Raw genomic sequence first — 19,462 nt, forward strand, 5'->3', positions numbered from 1 at the left:
ATAAAATGTAAGGTAGTGGTAAAACTGCTGCAAAATTGAAAATTTGTTTGTGCTCCCACATAAATCTAATAAATTTCCATACTAGTTATGACGAAGATCTATCAACATCCAACGAAGTAGTTACGTGTTATATTTATATACATTGATATAAGTTTTATAATGTTGAGAAAGTGAAAAAATGATAATTTGTTTGAGGTCTAAACTAATAGATTACATCTGTGTCGCTAAATTAGCCAGTGGATGGTGTTGATTTTGTTGGTTTTTTTTTGTCATTGAATTAAGTGAGATTAGATGGCCGTACTTTAGTTTTTGACTTTATGAATCTCACGTGAAGCGCTTTTACTTTTATTATAATACGTTGATTTAAAATCAATCACTCTTTGCGAATAAATGTCAAAACCGATTCTATATCTAAATAATAATTAATAACAGTATTTTTATTACAAGTCTGCTGGCGCATGCTCAAATGAATAAATAAATTTCATCAAAAGTAGGATGTTGCAGTGAAAGGAAAAGATAGGTTGATCGTTAAAATTTAAAGTTACTTTAAATCGAAATATACTATAAGTATAACAAAGTAGTTCTTTTCAAAATATGAGGATCTTTACAAAGTTTACCTCAAAATACAAATTTATATTCTGTGGACTTTTTATATGTTGGGTTATTGGAATGATTTATACAGGTATGGTGACAGTAGCGTAATTTGTACCGCTACTTCGTTAACGGTTAAAACAATCTCTTATTCCGGTTCTTGATTGACCGTAAATTTTATGCAACGTAAGAACTAAGATATTGAAATCATAGATTAGAAGTTAGAATTAACTTAGAAGCACGTTATTCGTAAAAGTATGAATATAAGGAAGAAAGCAAATAAAATAATTCAGAAACTGTGTGTAATAAAAGCTGAAAATATTTGAAGCTATGTATGAAATTGAATTTAAATTTAAAATCCTGGAAAACATCATTAAAATCGAATAAACTGTATAAAGTAACCAAGCTCTATGAATTAATTAATACTCGAATCAGTTAATCAGTGTTTGTTTAAATCTATCACGTTTGAGATTTGTACCACATGTATCAATGTAAGGTACCAAACAGAGGACTTTTATTACCATCACGTTTGTGATAAAAAACAAACAATGTACTATTATTTTCAGTATTTTCCATTGGCCAAAAACGATCTGGTGACCAAAAAGAGAGAAAGTTACAGATGAATTTTCTAAAACGCAATCACTTGCCACCACCTAGTAGCTTAAAAATGGTGAAAACTCAACGATATTGTAATCCACCAGAGAATATTTCCTTAGGAAGAGAAGGTAAATATTATTCTTTGCTTTATTTAATATCCTTGTCCAAGCTAAAATGAAGAAGAAAGCCAGTGTAAGATGTTTTTAAAATGAACTAACCTAGATACTGCTAAGTTGCTATGATGATTCCAGTTTTATGGTCTTTGGTCCTAAAGAATAGTATAAAACAGTGGTGAACAAATGTTTTTGTGGTACCTTATTTCTAAACATGAATTTTGTTGTCCACTTTCATCATTTGCTCATGTAAAATGCCTTAAGTATCTCACTTAACTACAGTAGTATTTGTATGGTAGTTTTTAAACTTCTTTATATTTAAATTTGTACTTTAAATAAATAGTTTATATAATCCTGTAGTTGTATTTTTCTTGGTGGACAGTGCACCAAGTATAAGGTTTGGTTTATAATTGCTACTTAAACTTACCATTCTAGTTCTATAATAACTGTAGATCATCGCTTGCATGGAAAAAACAAGCAGGGGCCATAAGCTTTATGTTGAATCTGTTGTAACATGTCAGTTAGTCAGAAATTCTATTATTATATGATTTGAATGTGTGTTTATTACCTTGCACACTTTGACAACTGGATAAATTTGCTCACTAATAACACATTTATATTTACTACACTGTTATATAATCAAGGTTTTTTTCACTATTTTTTACTATACTGAAATGCTGTATTCACTTATAAACAGTTTTTTTTTTTGCTGTTTTTATTACCACTTGCAAACATGTTGCATATAGTGGATTTGTTATTATTATTAATATGATTTCCAACAACCGTGGGAAAACACAGATCAGAGTTCAGTGACATATTTCAAGCACTTCATTAAAACGTGTAGTCAATAGAAAACCAACTGTTAAAAGTAAAACCTCGTGAACTAATTATAAGGCTAGATCTTATGAGCATATATACATCTTAGAACTAGTAACAGTTTAGATGGAATGGAATTATTTTGATGGTTTGAAACTTAATAATCATAAATTATTTTATATTTCTCACATAGGTGGATCAGTGTAGTTGTATCAGCTTCCCTATATAAGACCTGCTACTGTGGGGATCTCTTTAGAAACATTAAAGGCCCAGATAGTGAAGAATAGGAGTTATCTTAATATTAGGTTGAGGAATAATTCATGAGCATTTTTAAATAATTTCATTCAAGCATTACATGCAAGACTATACAATACTTCAATGCATGAACACATTACACCCAAAACATTTATTATGATACTTTATTTCATGTAATACCTAGGTATATAGTATGCATTGTTTTAAACGAAATTGCAAGAAATTAAATGCGAAAAGCAGATGGTGTCGAAAATGCTCAATTTTGTCCACTTGGCATTCCATTTAATGAGCTGAAAATGAAAGCAAAAATTAAAGACATATGAAAATCAAACACACCATCTATTAGAGCAAAAAATTATCTACCAAATGACATGAACTATTTCGCAAAAGCATTTCATTTATGAATATATTTTTTTAACTTGAAAAAATGCTCACGAATTATTCCTCAACCCAATAACTTAGGTTGAATTTAATATAGTAATACTTTAACATTCTCAGCATTTATGTCTGAACATCATAATGGGGGTTGATATGCTAATTTTAAGGGAAGTTTTGGTATCTGCTTCGTTGATGTCTTATGTTCGAGTTATTTCTTTCTTATTATTGTTTTTTATTTTGTTAAATTTTTGGTGAGGAACTGCACAAAATGAAAAGGTCAAAAGGTGACTAAATGATTTTGAAGAATTGTGGGTAGTAGTACTATAGGGACAGTACTTCACAACCGTATGTTGACAAATTGTGTAGCAGTGTGAAAACAAGGTGTAATGTTCTGCATAAAACAAACAAAGAAGTAAAATACTAGTGCATTTTATATGCATTTAATTTAAGGGACATATTGGTCCATCTAGGCCATTCCATCCACTCAAAGCCAGCCCATATCATTCAAACCTTTCCTTAAAGTTCCTTAAATTAACTGCTTCTACCACATTTGAAGACAACCAATTTCTAAGGTCAACCACCCAAGAAGAAAAATAAAACTGGCTTATCTGAAAATAATTCTTAACTTGTCAAAATTTATAGGTGTCCCATAGCACTATTATTACTAAGTACTACAAGATGATAAATTGATACTGTAAATTTCCTTAATAGTCTTGTACACCACAATCAGATCCCTCCCAGTTCTTCTTTTCTTGTGAGAAAATTCCAAAAATATTAACCTGTTCTCTCTATACCAACCTTTTCATCCTTAGAGCTCTGCTCTGAATCTTAATTAAATGTTTCACCTGTGGCTTAACTATTAACCTATACAATGAAATTATAATCTCTTTACACTTGTATTCAGTATTTCTGTAGATACAGCCTAAAATCCTATAAATATCACTAGCAACAGCACACTGGTAGAATGGGTATATGGAATCACTGTTGTTGTTGAAAGTTTAATAAACATCTATCTGAGAAACCATTGTGAAAAAACAAAAACAATATTTGGAACATTCTCTCTCTGGAGAAGATTAAAAACAAAGTAATAACATTTGCAAATTCTTGTAAGAGTGAGATGCAGAAATTGAGAGGGGGAGTGTTGAAAACTAGATGTTCCTGTGGAAGAAGTGTCAAATTTTCAGAACACTAACAAGTTTGCTGATTCAGTCACATGGACTTTTGTTAACAGTAACTGAGGACTTTAGGAAAATGCTTCTTTAGTGATGATAAAATCAACATAACTGTAGTCTTTTTCTACATTTACCATAGCCATGTTTTCAGAAACTGTATTTATTACCTTAGTGATATCTTACAGGATTGAAACCTCATAAACTACAGGATTTGAAGAGCCATTTCTGTTTTTCTCAACTATAAAAGCACTAACAAATTATGGTGAAAAATGAATAATCATCAGTCATTATTGTATTATCATCTTGCTGGGTATCTTAGTTTAAACCATAATAGTGCTAAACACTTTACCACAAAAATGAGAATGTTTACAAGATGTTGATAAATGTTCCTGCGGAACATGTGGAAGTCATGGAATGTGTCACTTGATTCTCCTTCACTGTTGTGTGTCAAGAATAATAGATTCATTAGCACAGGTTTGGTCATTCGGTGCCATTTAGTTTGAAGACCCAACTCACTATGTGGGTGAAACCTGAAAGTCTTTAGATAACTGTTGTTCAGAGCAGAGGAATCAACAAAACATTTGGTGCAAACATAAATCCTGATCAAGATGAATGTTTAAATTTTCCAGAAAAAAGAATAACTTCAGGATAAGTTCTTTGAAGCTGATGTTTGTTTTACATGTTGAAATACATGACTCTCTAGTGAATCTGTAACTAATAGCTCACCAGTGAACAATACTAGACACATCGAGAATAGCTGAGTAAAAGTTATTAGTATGTGGACAACCAGCATATTACGCATTCATAACTACAATGGAAAAGAACTATAGGACTGAATGAAACCATGAAAATATTAGTCTGGGCTTCCACTAGAAAAATAACTCTCTTAGCCACTGTGGCTAAACAAAGTAATTTTATTTTAGCCACAGTGACAGTTGTTTAGACACAATTTTAGGTCACCAAAAAACTGTGTTGTGCGTGACTTTTAATATGCATTAGTTCGATCCAGTAAAAAATAGTTGTAATTATGTGAAAATCTACAAGACATTAAGTTTTGTACTATTTTTTTTATTCCCCAGCAATCTTCCCCACCAAAAAAAAACAAACAAAATAAACATGATAAGAGGAATATAAAGAGATACATTTTTCAAAATAATGCAGAAACAAGAAAATGGCTTAAAACTAGAATACAGTAGTATGACCAGTAATTAGATAAATCCAGTGGCAGCTCTTCAGCCAAATCATTCTAAATAGAAGATGTAGTAGAAGTGGACACCTGAGGTTCTGAAGCACATTTCTTCAACAGGGAATGGTATCCACGTCTGTCTTTGTGAGTGACCCAGTATCTGAATGCAGAGTCGAAGTTAAAATGATCTAAAGGTTTGGACTCCCGTGGATAAGTTCAGTAACGTTTCTGTCTTGGCCACAGACAGGCTGCTCCTGGCATCTGTTTTGATGCTGTTGTACCTGCTAATTCCCCACTCACAGTCAACAGATATAACTGGAATTATTGATCCAATTGCTGCAAGCTGAGACAGATTTGGAAAAGTTTGACAGGTCTGGTGGATGTATTCCTTGTAGAAGTTCTTCATGTTTCTGTTTTTGTGAGCATCCTGTTCCATTATGTTCCTTAGTAGCAGCCATTCAGCCATTGATGAAAGGAGAGAAGTGCTGGATGAGTTTCTTCAGATCATCCTCATCAGATACTGCTCTGCTGTGTCATGGGCTAAATATTGAAAAAAATGACATGATGTTAGTGTCTGGGAATGCTATTTGTAGTCTTGTGACCATCTCTTCAGCAAATGACTCAACAGCTGATCTGTACTTTTCACGTTGCTTATCAATATACTTGATGTCATGGCCTCTGTAAGAAGTGTAACCACTGGCATTAGGAGCTTGTGGGAGTTCCTTCAGTGCAGTCTGTGTGTAAGGACCAGGGATGTGTACCAGCGACTGAATTGACAGAATTGACCCATCAATAATTGCTTTAGCCTGATCATAAGGTAAATCAGCTCTCTGTAGAGATCTTGACAAAAGTCCAAGAATGCCAACAGTGTCATGTGTCATCATGACAAAGCTGTAACATGACATTTGCTGGACTAGACTGTGTAGCAAGGCTTGGCCTGGAGTACCACGTTCCATTGCTATGACCTGCAGGCAGCTTATCACAGATGCAATACCGTTGACTAGTGCTTGGACGGAATCATTAAAAGAGAGCCATCATGTGAAGAACACTTGCTTGGTTTTGTTGTTTTTCTCTCCATCCAATGCTTTGCTCTCTTACAGAACCCGACACAACTTGGAAGAATATTTCAGGCTTTTTGCAAACTGGTTCAAAACTGAAATGTACTTCACAAGGTATGGCACCTGGTTTGCTTCCTTTTCAGCTGCCAACTGTAATCTGTGTGCCAAACAATGACTTGTTATTATCCAGGGGCATTTCTCCTTAAATTTTGTAGCAACACCTGTTTTTATTCCCACCATGACATTTGCACCATCAGTTGCAAGTCCAACCAAGTCAACATCAAACAGTCCTCGACCTTCCATGACTGAGCACATTGTGTTGTAGATAGAATCAGCCCCAGTGTTGGTCAGCTCACGCACAGCAAGGAATTGACTTGTAACCTTACCTAATGATGAAAGATACCTGATGTAAATTATCAGTATAGAGGTATTCCCTGCATCAGTTGCTTCATCTGCTTCAAGAGCAAAAAATGGGAAAGGCGATGCCCAAAAGTCTGCTTGCATTTCATTCTGAACTACATGATTTAGGGCACTGTACATATCATCCAGAGACTGGCTGTGGGTGTATATGAAGCTCTCTGTTCCATTTTGTGACTGAGTCTGTAGTTTCTTTAGAGCGGTCACTCCATGTTTAATAATATATAAGAACTTGTGTTTTGAAATAAGGCCACCAATTAAAGTAATAAACAAAGATATTTGGAAAAGTTGGCTAGATACTTAATTTGTGATAGATATTTTCAAAATGTTTCACTTTTAGAAAATTGTCAAATTTCCTTTTGTTTTAAGAAAATACTGTAGAAAACAGAAGGTATCTTATTAATACTAGAATGAAGAATATTCTTACATTGAATACTTGTAGTGAAAGGAGGGAATGTAACTTCACAGTTGGGATAGCTTTCTTTGCTTGTAAAAGTAATGTGGCCATCTGTGTCTGAATGCTACCTTTACACCCCACATACACATTCACAGCAGCAGTTTACATGTTTTTCTTCAAAACTTGTGATGCTACTGCACTGTGATGATCTTCTGACCGTGCATGCTTCACCAATTTGTCTTTTTGTAGGCTTAGTAGCAGTTTTCCCAGTGGTAGCATAAATATTTGTCTTCTTGTTGTCCCTGCATAATTTGCAATGAAATGTATTTTGTTGGGAAACATGTTCCAGCCAAGGAAACTGTGAAAACCAAGTTTCTTTAAGAACTGTGAAAATCGCAGGTATATATTTTTTTTCACACCAACAGTCTGATCACTGCTGCAAGCATCAGTTTCTTCAGAGCTGTCTTTTCTTTTGGAAGTGGATTTCCCACCATCAGTTGATGTTGTTGCTTCTACCTTCTTTTGAAGAAAACTTTATATATCTTAACTGTTTAGACATCTTTTTATCTTATCAAGGAGTTGTCATGATCTCAATTCAAACACATGTCAAACGAAACTTGGGATTTCCATTTTGGTACAAACCATATGTTGGTTTGATGAAAGTCAGGTTTTCTCTGATTACTGTTTGTGTACCACGAGCAGAATCAAACATGTAGCATAAGAAATGAAAATAAAAGAAATCATTAGCACAGTTGAGTAATAATTTTTGTTAAATTTAATTTGTTAGTTGTCGTATCCCTGAAATCATAAAAATACATATATAAAGAAAATATATATTACAGTCAGTGGTAGTTTTTAAAGATGTTTCTTCAACTCGCTGGGGGGCGCCTCTGGTCGTTTGTCATCATTAATGGGATGGATGGTGATAAAAACCACGAAAGCTGTTCAAGACCAAAACTTGAGCAGAATAAATAAAGGAAAAACATCCAAGACCAAAAAATTATTATCTTTCACCACTGTAGCAAAACTAACACTAGATGTTTTAGCCACAGGCTATTTCTTTTCGCCAATGGCGACATGGCTAATGGCTAGTGGAAGCCTAGTTAGTGCTCTATTAAAGAAACATTGTAGTTATAATGGCTGCAGGATAAAGTGTAGTAAGGCCTAAATTAAAATATTGTTGGCTTGAGTTTTAGTAAATTATCTGAAAAAACATACAGCAACTTCAATAACATATATGTATATATATATATATTTTAATCAGTAGAGGTTAAATGATATTTTAAAGAACCGTATGAATTAAATTAGAGCTGTTAATCTTAAATTGCATATCTTTGCCAAGTATGTAAAAACTAAAATACCATTTTTGATACAAACTAGGAAGTACTTGGAGAGTGCAACCTCTATACAATAATGTTTTTGACTTTTGCAGGAATCAACCTAAAATATCAACCAAAAAATTCCTTGCTCTTAAAAGTATTAGTCAAGGTGTCAAAATCCCTAATATCCCAATTTGTCATTGAGTTTTGACTTTTTAAAAAAAAAATCCCAGTCTGTTACAATTGTAATTAAAGTGGTTGACCTCTAACTTATATCTGGCAAAAGTTAAAAATTGGTCCTTAGTGAACACTTAGGCATTGCATCAAATATGTTTAAAATCTGAGAAAAATGTTTTTAGTTGAACAATTAAACTTCATGTAATGGTGAAAACAATACTTCTAGTGATGGGTGAGAGTAAGGATAGTTTACAAAAAAATGTAAACACGTGTTGGAAGTATTTGCAGTAAACATGTCTTTTTTTAAACTGGAAAAAAAGTTTGAATGTGTTGTGTAATTTAGGTGACACATGCATGCTTTCAGTAAAATGCATTAGGTGTATTTTAATGCTTAGAAAGAGGTGTACTATAACCAACCTTTTGGTGTATTAAACTTATCAAATTCTGTAACTGAAGTCTATGAAGACCCCTCCTATAGCGATAGTGGAGAAATAATTTCAATTTTAATAATTTTTTTTTACTTCTTTAATAAAGGAGTGAAATAATAAAGAAAAGAAAATATTAAAATTTTTGGAAAAATTGAATGGTACATGATTAATTTTTAATCAAAATAAAAACTTGCTTACAGTTTTCTTTGTTCAGTATTGGTGGCCTATTTTGTAAATATGTGAACAAAATCAGTGTATTGAGATACATAAAGAACAATTCTAAGAATGTACATGTAACATATTTTAGGGTTGGTCAAAGGAAATTATTCTCTTGAATTGGTAGCAGTGCTGATTCGGCATGGTGATAGAGGACCATTGATACCTGTCAGAAATCAGTCAGCCATCAGCTGTGGACTTCAGGGTCGACAAAACCATCCTCTGATAAGTAAGTATTTTAAATCTTTGAGACTGAAACACAGGTGGCAAAAACTGAGAGAACAGTTTGGCTCATTTCCACTATATCCAGAAGACAAAAATTGTCAGAATGGAGAGTTAACTCACATTGGAGCAATGCAACATCTAGTCCTTGGTCAATTGCTTGGAGAAGTTTATAAGAAGAAGTGGAATCTTCTTCCAGAACATATAACATCTGAACATTTTAGTGTTCTAAGTACTCGCTACTCAAGAACTTTCCAAAGTGCTCTGGCATTTATTTTTGGTTTTCTTCCAAAGTTAGAACTTGATGACTTGAAGGTTATTCAAGTGGAAGACCAGTTATTCTGTGTCAAAGAAGAGAGCTGTCAGTGTGAAAAATTAGATCAACAGGAAGCTCTGGTTTATGAAAAAATGAATCAGTTACTTAAGTCCCATCCAGCAGTGGTTGACTTGGTCTACAAGTTGTCTCCCATTGTCAGGGGAAGAGGAGCTAGCCCTAACATTACCCACGTAAAACCACTTTTTGATGCTCTCATGGCTTATGTCTGTCATCAGTCACACCTCCCTTGTTGGCCTCAACCATACACATGTGCAACAATTGATCATGTGAGAAACATGATTTCTTACTTAGACTGGGAAGGGAAGCAACTGCTAGGCTACCCTCCTTATCGTAAAGGAGCTGTTTTGAAAATGTATGGTTTACTTACTCGTTTGAAAAACATTTTATCCGATAGGATCCAGAGACGAACTGACCACCGTTTCTTCCTTTTTTCTGGGCATGATTTAACCATTGAGCCACTTTCAGTAATCTTGAATTTCAACAGTGGGACTATCCCTCCTTATGCATCAAGAGTGATATTTGAATTGTATAAACAAAAGAAACCAACCTATTCTGAGGCAGATTACGTTATCCGAGTTTTGTTTAACGGGAAGGACGTTACCAACTTTTTACCATTCTGCAAAAGTGTTTTGATATCTGAAAAGCACTTGTGGAGAGGTGGTAAAAGCTACAAACAGTTTTTTTGCCCAGTTGAAAGTTTTTATAAGTTTATGTCCAAAGACTTCTTCAGAAATGTAAATGGAACTGATTTTTCTAATGCTTGTGATCTCTCTTAACTGTGAGTTTTAATTTTACATAAGTATCCTAATTATGAATCTTGTAACTTAAATGTTTCATAAGTTTTTTCATGTTTTTCTATTTATAATTATGCTGAAATTGCTAATGCACAGTCTTGTTTTCTTATCATGTTTTGTTTGACTGTGCCAAAAATGTGATTTTGAATTGATAAAACGATTGGAAATTTAATTTATTTAAAGTAATATACTAATTTTAAGTGAGATAAAATTAAGGTAAATATAAAAATGGGTGAAGTACAAGAAGAAAGTTCTGTGATATCTGAGTATATCCTAAAACATTAGTTACATAAACGTATATCTACTGTACTGTTCTAGGCAGAGAGAAAGTGGGTTAGTTATGTAATAAAACATTAGTTACATAAACGTATATCTACTGTACTGTTCTAGGCAGAGAGAAAGTGGGTTAGTTATGTAATAAAACATTAGTTACATAAACGTATATCTACTGTACTGTTCTAGGCAGAGAGAAAGTGGGTTAGTTATGTAATAAAACATTAGTTACATAAACGTATATCTACTGTACTGTTCTAGGCAGAGAGAAAGTGGGTTAGTTATGTAATAAAACATTAGTTACATAAACGTTATATCTACTGTACTGTTCTAGGCAGAGAGAAAGTGGGTTAGTTATGTAATAAAACATTAGTTACATAAACGTATATCTACTGTACTGTTCTAGGCAGAGAGAAAGTGGGTTAGTTATGTAATAAAACATTAGTTACATAAACGTATATCTACTGTACTGTTCTAGGCAGAGAGAAAGTGAGTTAGTTATGTAATTGTGTCCGTACATGTACATTTGAGGAGCTTAAATGCAGCATACAAAATGTTTCAAATCCATTATATGGCCACATTAAAATATTGACAAATATGCATATGATTTAATTAATACTGAATATCAGAACATTCTTTTATATATTTTATAGTTTATTTTATAAGAAGAAACTCAAAATGGGATACTACAAAACTTCTGTTATGTCTTTTCTCTATTGTGAAAGATTATTAGTGCAGATCAGGTCTAAAGGATTCACCTGCAATGTATAATTTGTCTCTGCTATCTCTCTGGCTACTTAATACATTAAGTAGTTTAAACTGTTAGATTAACTGAAATGCAGCTTGACAAAGTGTGAAAGTGAAATCAAGATATGTTTAAAGGTATTTAAACATCACAGTAGTAAATGGTAATTGATCATTTAAATGGTTTCCATTATGCAAGTTACTGTTTCTATTTGTATCAAAAGTCAGAACTTTGTGTTTTGCTAAAGATCTCTGGACACTGATTTTCTCAGTTTCCATGTTTGTGCTGTTAAGTGGAGTAACTTTCCTCTCTCTCCCTTCTGTTAACATTCTGCTATTCACACTTTTGTTATTACTTTGTACTCTCTATGATGATATTCAAGTTTCAGGTATTGAACTGATATACAAAAAAGTATAATGGTTTTTTTAGTTACCAAAAAACATATCTCATTAGTTTGTTAAAATACATTATTATTCCAGTATTTAGTTATTTTTGTGTGAACATACTTGTGAAGGTTTTGGAATTAACCTTGGTCCCTGACTTTCACTTTTAGAATCTTAATTATCATTGGAAGTACTTTTGGAAATAAGATGGCTTGCTACAGCTGTGTCAGATTTAAAGTTTCTATAAAATTATTTCTTAGTTTCTGAACACAGAATGAATTTTTGTTTCTGCAAGATTTGTTTTTGTTAAGTTACTTGCAGACTACATAAGTTTCAATGAAAACTGTACACAGTAGATTTAAAAAATTGTGTATGTATCCAAACTAATAATTTTATAATAACCATAATTATAATCTTATGTGCAATAGTTTATTTAAAGTAGGGATATCTCATATTCGTAGGTATTAGCACCTCCTAATTTGCAGGAGTGAAAATATTTGGTGGTTCAGGAGCTGAAAGAGTGCCCATTGAAATCTAGAGACAAGTTGCTCATTGGGGGTCAAGAAGCTTAGCAAATTATTGCTTAAGATTATACTGTAATTTGTATCTATAAATACAGTAAAAATTAATACACTTGTAAATGGAGAAGACCTGGTATTTCTATACATCATATTAAATAGTAAATACGTACAACAGATTGACAAATAGAATATTGAAAAACACATCACAGTGTTAACAAGTTTAGAGAAGTACTTCCATTGTGATTTGGTACAACTGAAAAACAATACTGCTCATACATAATACTTTAAATTAGAAAAAAAATGTGTTTTTTTTCCCTTTTAAATCTTAACTTGTTTATATTTCTCATTGGTAAATGTAGCATCTGTTTATTATCTTGAGAAATCTGTAGCAGAAATGGCTGGTATGGGTATTAAAAACTTGTATTTAGTAACACAGTACAAGTAATAACATTTTGACCTACTTAGGTTATCGTCAGTTTGATAATGACTCAAATAGTTACCTTATAGACCACGTGTTGTGGAGAAGGCAGTAATGATAATTATAATTGTAGGACACATAGTCAACAGTGTATTATATGTTAACATGTCTAACAAAATAATTAATGCAGGTATAAAAAATCTTTCTTGTTGCCGGTTAATTGTGGGTTGAATTCTTATATGAGAAGTACTTCAATCTTTATTTATTTACATTTATTTCTTTGATTAGTATTTTAATGTTTTTTACACTTGTGATTTTTTGAGTGACAGTGTTTAAAAATGTGGGAGGGTCTTTGATTTTTGTTCACAGGATCTAGTTTCATTTTTCAACTTGTTTCCCTGATACAATAATTCATCAGAGTTCTTGCATTGTATTTTGTCGTAATGTTAGTATGTATGTTTGTCAGAGTGGTTTTTACATTGTACAGCTTATAGTTTGGTACCTGTTTTGTGTATCAGTTTAGTGTTCATGTGTTATACAGTGTTGTTTTTCCAACTGTGATTTATTTTGTTACAGTGTAGATTTTTTGTTGTTGGTTGTTTCTTTGAATTTCATATTGTTGGTTAAGACTGTGCATGATTCATTTGATGGTTTTTGAAGAAAGTTTATTCATGTTGACATGTTGTTTTCATCATTAAGTTTGTCAGGTAAGAATAGTTTCGTTCTGCTTCATGTGCCTGCAGATGTTGCATGTGTGTAAAATGGCCTTTATGTATTCACCTAGATTGTAGTTACATGATTCGTATGTCAACATTGTGAGTCTTAATGGACAGTCAGGTTTGTGTGGCTTGGAGTTTCATATAATTGTTATGTATGGAAGTCGCTTTGAAGCAAGTAGGAGTGAAGATTTTCTGAAACTGTGGTTGCTTTTCTCAGTTGTGATAACATTCATTGAGTTGTTTCTCAAGTGTTTTTGTTGGATTTGTAGAATTAGCTTGAATTTTATTTGTACCTGATGTGATGTCATTAATTCTGTGAATTTACTCATGGTTATGATCACTTTGCCTTTATCTGTTTTTCAAATATTGTTTTGTTTCAATTACTAATACATTGAATGTCTGTTTCAAGGGTTACTTTTTAATTTTATTTTTGGGAAATTATGCTAGTGGTTTTGTTTAAGAATTCTTTGAAAAATTAATAAAAACTATTTTAGGTTATTTCAAAGAAATAGTTTTTTTTTCAGTTTTACCTATAAAGGTGATCTGTTGATTACAGGGCCAGATTTAGAGTTGTGGGAGTTTCTGTCATCAACATTTCATTGTCAAGTTATTGATTGGTAAACAGTTTAATGTGACTGCCAGTTTATCAGTTCTTTTTTCTTACCAACAGGTACTTCCTAACATGAAATATAAAACATGCTTTGTGTATCGCTAGAGTTTAATAGAATATAATTTAATGTAGTAATACATTCACACTCAATACTCAACAGAAGAAATGTTTCACGTACTACAAACAGTTTAATAGAATATAATTTAATGTAGTAATACATTCACACTCAATACTCAACAGAAGAAATGTTTCACATATTACAAACAGTTTAATATAATGTGCTGTTTACACTGTAAAGTATACATAAACCATATACTTAAACTACAAGTTACAACAAAGTTGGTTTACATGCTTTTTGAAAGACAAATGTTTTAATTACATCTGTGAAGTCCACACAGTAAATCACACTTGATGCTCAATAATGCAAGCCATTTGAGATGACTTGATTTGTTGTTTTTGTTAGTCTGTTCCTTATGATCTCGGGAAACCAAAAAATCAATAGCCACTGCAGTTAGACCAATCAAGTACATGCTCAGAGCCACTTATGCATTTGGAAATATTGCTTTTAAATCTATTTCAACAATAACTTTATAGAAGTAGTTTCTTTGACATATTACCATTGCAATAAAGTATCTCATTGTTCAGAGTTTGTCATTGGAAGAAGTTTGGTGAACATAGTTAGCCTCACATTTGGTCTGTTTTTGAGGTATTATCTTTAAAACACTTGATGATCATGGATCAACAATTTGTTAGATTTTTTTTTCTTAGCCCAAAAGGCTATCCTTTCCTGTATTAATGATCCTGGTCAAATACCAGTATTGTTGTCAGAACCACAAGGTTTGTTTCCACCTTTTTTATGATCTACATGAGCTGTGTTTCTTCCTTTAATTTGTATTGAAAGTTGGTTCTTCAGTGACAGGTGGTTGGTAGCTTCACCAGGCTGTCTTGAGCTCATCACTAACTCTTGGTGCCATTGAGAGACATTCATGTTGTTTATTTTTGAATTTTTTAGCTAATTTCTTCTTCTCTGCAACAATTTAATATGGTCATAGAGTATATATTCAATATCTCATTGCATCCACAGCTCATTGAACCTGTGTTGTCCTATTAGTTGCTGTTTTATGGATCCTTGGTCTGTGTGAAACAGATCATTATGACTTTTTGCCAGGTCTTCAAGGCATTGATTTCATTTCAATACATAGAATGTTTTTAGGTGATACAGCAAAGTTAAGTCCTTTGTTCAAAAGATGTATTTCTTTTATGTTTTGGTTTTAGTTATACGAGATTGGTTTGTGGTTTGTTGTTGCATGCTAATTGGTGGTGTTACAACAAGACTCCTCTAGTTTCCTGTTGATTTAGTTGAAGTTGCAGAGTGCTTGTATATACACTTCTCATTTTCTTTGTTTTCTTTGTTTGTTTGTTTTTTTGCAGGTCATTCAATTCTTTGTATTTCAAATTTAATATATCTTTAATTGGGTTTTTTACTGTAAGCTATGGATAATTTTTTTAACTGGTCAAGGTTTTTGGGTAATTTTAGTTTTACAGAATTATCAATTAACAATCTGCTAAAGCATTGTCTGGTAAATGAAATATAATTTCTTCTACTGATAATTTTGTGACTTAAGATCTTTAGTTCTGAAAGCATTGCTTGAATTTGTGCATTTAACACTGAAATATTGTATATGGGTTGAATCAGACTGAACTTTGCACATATACTTAGAACACAAAGAAACATTATGGACTTGCACATACCAAATTATAACAGTGGTGAAATTACTTGTGATCGTAAGGAAACCTCTGGAGTTAAATCTATTGAAAAGACATCTGATGTGTATATTAAATACTGTAGGAAGAATTATATACAGAAATTTGAACCAACAACACAATGGAAAGCTAATTAACAATCCAAATTTCAGTGGTACAGCCAACAACAAAACATTACACATAGTTTACATCCCAGATACCAACAACAAAATAGCTAACATTTGACAAATCTCATAATGAAATGTAACATTTCAGTAACCACTAAATTCATCCAGAACCAACAACCAAAACAAAATTTATTCTACATTAAACTATTCTGACAAATATAATGTTATATATAAAGTACAATCCAACAACTTCAATAAATTTTATGCCAGGTAAGCAAGCTGTAAAATGTTGTGATACATAACAATGTCAACAACACTTCTATCACAAGTAATGAATACTGATAAACACCTCATTGTCAACAGTGAACACTAAAAAACACCCATATTTTTAACAGTGCATCACAAATAAACACTATAGATGTAGAAAACATTAACATACTAAACAAAGAAATAAATGTAAATAAACAATAAAGTAAAGAAACGTTTTTCCTTGACGAATATAAGCCTACATAAAATCGGTACCAAGGAACACCTTTATATGTATATTAATTATTTTATTAAATACACTAAACCCTCTTACAAAAAGGTTTTGTCCAACATGGATTTGCTTATACACAGAAAAATAAAGGTAACTATTTACTTGCCAAATGTTCAAACATGCTTTACATTATTATAAGTCTTTCAACACAGTCTTGGTGAATTTGACTGATCAAATCACCTTTTTGTATTAGATTAAAGTTTTTATAGATGTAATATTTGTTACTTTTAATATTATGTGTACATCTTCATAAAATTTGGCAACCTTTCAGTTAACATTGTATGTGTTCCACATACAAAAAATCCTATGTTTAATAAATTGCAGTAAGATTTATCTTATAAACATATTGGGTATTTGTTTTGAATAGTCGGTGTACAAAGTAATTTTCATGCTAAGATTAAAAATACTTTTCTTCATCTCAAAATTTTCAAATTTCCTGTGTTTGTTCCTTAAAATGCCCCAAGTACATTTCAAACATTTTTACCATAAAACTTTATATATTATGTGGGTTTCTTCTCTACTCAGTTTCTATATGGGATTGCTCAGTTTGTTCAACCTTGAAACCAACAAAGAAAACCAAACAAAATCTAATTAGCCCTTTTTCCTTTTAGAATGACACTAAATTGTAACATGAAACTACATTAGTTTATACTAAGTAGTTTTAAACTTGTAGCAGTATGCATATAATTACATTTTAGAATTAAACAGTGCACTGAAGAACATTGACTTATGACATGCAAACAAATAGATAATTTTCCTAACTCTCAGTAATTTTCTGCTTTTCTAACTATTTGACTGTAGCTATTACAAGTTCATCCAAACTAGTTGTTAATATTCTCACAGTAATAAATCATGTATTATAAATGAAGTTAACATCTATCTGTTCAGAACACAATGTTTCATTTGATTGATAGAAACACTGACTTTTGATTGCCAAGTGTCCAGTCATTTCTCTTTATCTGTGCAACAAAAATAAAAATGAAACCCCTCACATAAGTGAAGTTCCCAAGGTTGTTCTGTAAGTAGATGTATTGACCTGATTTTCATCACACAATATTAGAGGTATGTTTACAAGTATGAATACTTGTGTGTTTGAAAATTTCACTGTGCATATTACAAGTTGTTTTTTTCTATTGTATTCATACTAAATAACATTTTTGAATGTTGTCTTTGTCATAGTATTGTTTTGTGTAGTATATGAGACATCCATTTAACAAATGTCTCGGCACGTACTGTTGAAAAGAAGATAATGTCTAGACATGCTGTTATTTGTTGTTTCCTGCTTTTCATATTGCTGAGTCCTCCATGAAGTAACAAGACAAAGCTGTACAAGGTTTCATCCAGGTTCTAACTGTGAGCAGTGTTTTGTGAAAATATTACATCTTGTGAAAACTAACATATCTAAAACATCTGCAGAAGTTTCTTGCAAAATTGAAGAATTTAACTTTTACTTTAGCTATTAAAATTATACTGGCTGAAATGTTTAGGGGTGCATATCTCATCACAGTAGTCGGTACATCTCTAGGTACAGAAGTTTTACAAACAATTTGCTACAAAGTTTGACAGTATTGTTGGTAATTTATTATCTATATTACTAACACTGTCTTATGTAAGTACTTTGTGTTTTATTAAATTATCAGGTGTGATTCAACTAAATGGCAGCTGTTTAGAGAAGTTAATATGTCTATTTTGTTACGTTACTGTACATGTAATATTTATGTTAAAAGAACTGAAGACAATACTCGGAACTCATTTTCCTTTGTTAAATTATTAATATTTAGCAAAAATAAGTTATTGGAAATTCTGATTTTGTGAAGACACATAAATCATATAATATCTAATGATGTACTAATACAATCTTATCACCACATCTTTAGAAATTTTTTACCTTATTTTTGAAAAATTTACAGTTAATTTGTGAAGTCTACTTCAACCCTATAGTAATATGGAATTGAAATAAATTTGATATTGCATTATGACAATTTTGTTTTTATGAATCCCTAATCAAAGCAAATGATTTTTTCCTGTAACTGTTTATATTTTAACGAGCTCCTTAGCTTGAGATTTTATTCACAATTGTAAATGAAGCACAATTGATATATTTTTTCTTGTTTCCAGTAGAGGGTTACTCATAAAAGGGTGAAAGTTTTCAAAACACATTTTAAAAGGGTTGAAGTTTTTATTCATGATAACAGTTCCTCCTTTGTTTCTAGTAGAATATACTTGTGTTTCTGTATATGGTCTGTTAAAACCAATGCTCTGTGAAGTCTACTCTGCATAATATACTTTTTAAACAAAGGTAATCATACCCATTAAATATCAGATGTTGGTGCATAACAGTAACTTATGAAGAAAACATAATGTGTGGTTAAAATTTAAAACTTTACCTGGTATGAACATGCATATTGTAAGTGGACATGTTTGTTTTTAAAAACCCTCTACTACCTTTTCTGCAGGGTATAATATAAATACAACATTCACAATAAATAAATAACAATCCCTTGTATATAGACACATTTAATCCTAAATATTTTAAGAATATGTAATAGAAAACTTAGTCTAAATGAGCTACAAGTTAAAAATTATATTTATTTTTTAATATAGGTTACTTATACACACATTAAAAGGTACACATAGGGTATGTTTTAATCACTTTCTGTTCAAAGAGTGTGAGGGTTGAAGTATTTGCTTCTTTTGTGTATTTATATTAAGACAAGGATATGAATTAAACCAAAATGTTTGTTATAGTTGAAACAGTTATATTTAGGCTTACTTCTTTGTGAAAATGTTTTGTTAATTTTCATTAGAGGGAAAAAATGTAGAAAAATTACTTCATTGCTTGATGTATATTCGATAGAAAATAACAGTGTAGACAAGTTGGGACGAAATGAGGCCACTTGAAAAGAATTAC

The 19,462-nt window shown here is 31.8% G+C and overlaps 1 protein-coding gene across 1 annotated transcript; it reads left to right on the forward strand.

Annotated features, from left to right (window-relative positions):
• The first annotated feature begins 468 nt into the window (after window positions 1-468).
• LOC143251902 (2-phosphoxylose phosphatase 1-like) lies at window positions 469-11,253 on the forward strand. Its single transcript, XM_076503239.1, has 3 exons — window positions 469-682; window positions 1,158-1,316; window positions 9,212-11,253. Exons 1-3 carry the CDS (start codon window positions 595-597, stop codon window positions 10,453-10,455), a joined length of 1,491 nt encoding a protein of 496 aa, XP_076359354.1. The 5' UTR covers window positions 469-594; the 3' UTR covers window positions 10,456-11,253.
• Window positions 11,254-19,462: the final 8,209 nt, after the last annotated feature.

The sequence above is a fragment of the Tachypleus tridentatus genome, chromosome 6 (genome assembly GCF_004210375.1).
Source record: "Tachypleus tridentatus isolate NWPU-2018 chromosome 6, ASM421037v1, whole genome shotgun sequence".
NCBI classification, from domain to species: Eukaryota; Metazoa; Arthropoda; class Merostomata; order Xiphosura; family Limulidae; genus Tachypleus; species Tachypleus tridentatus.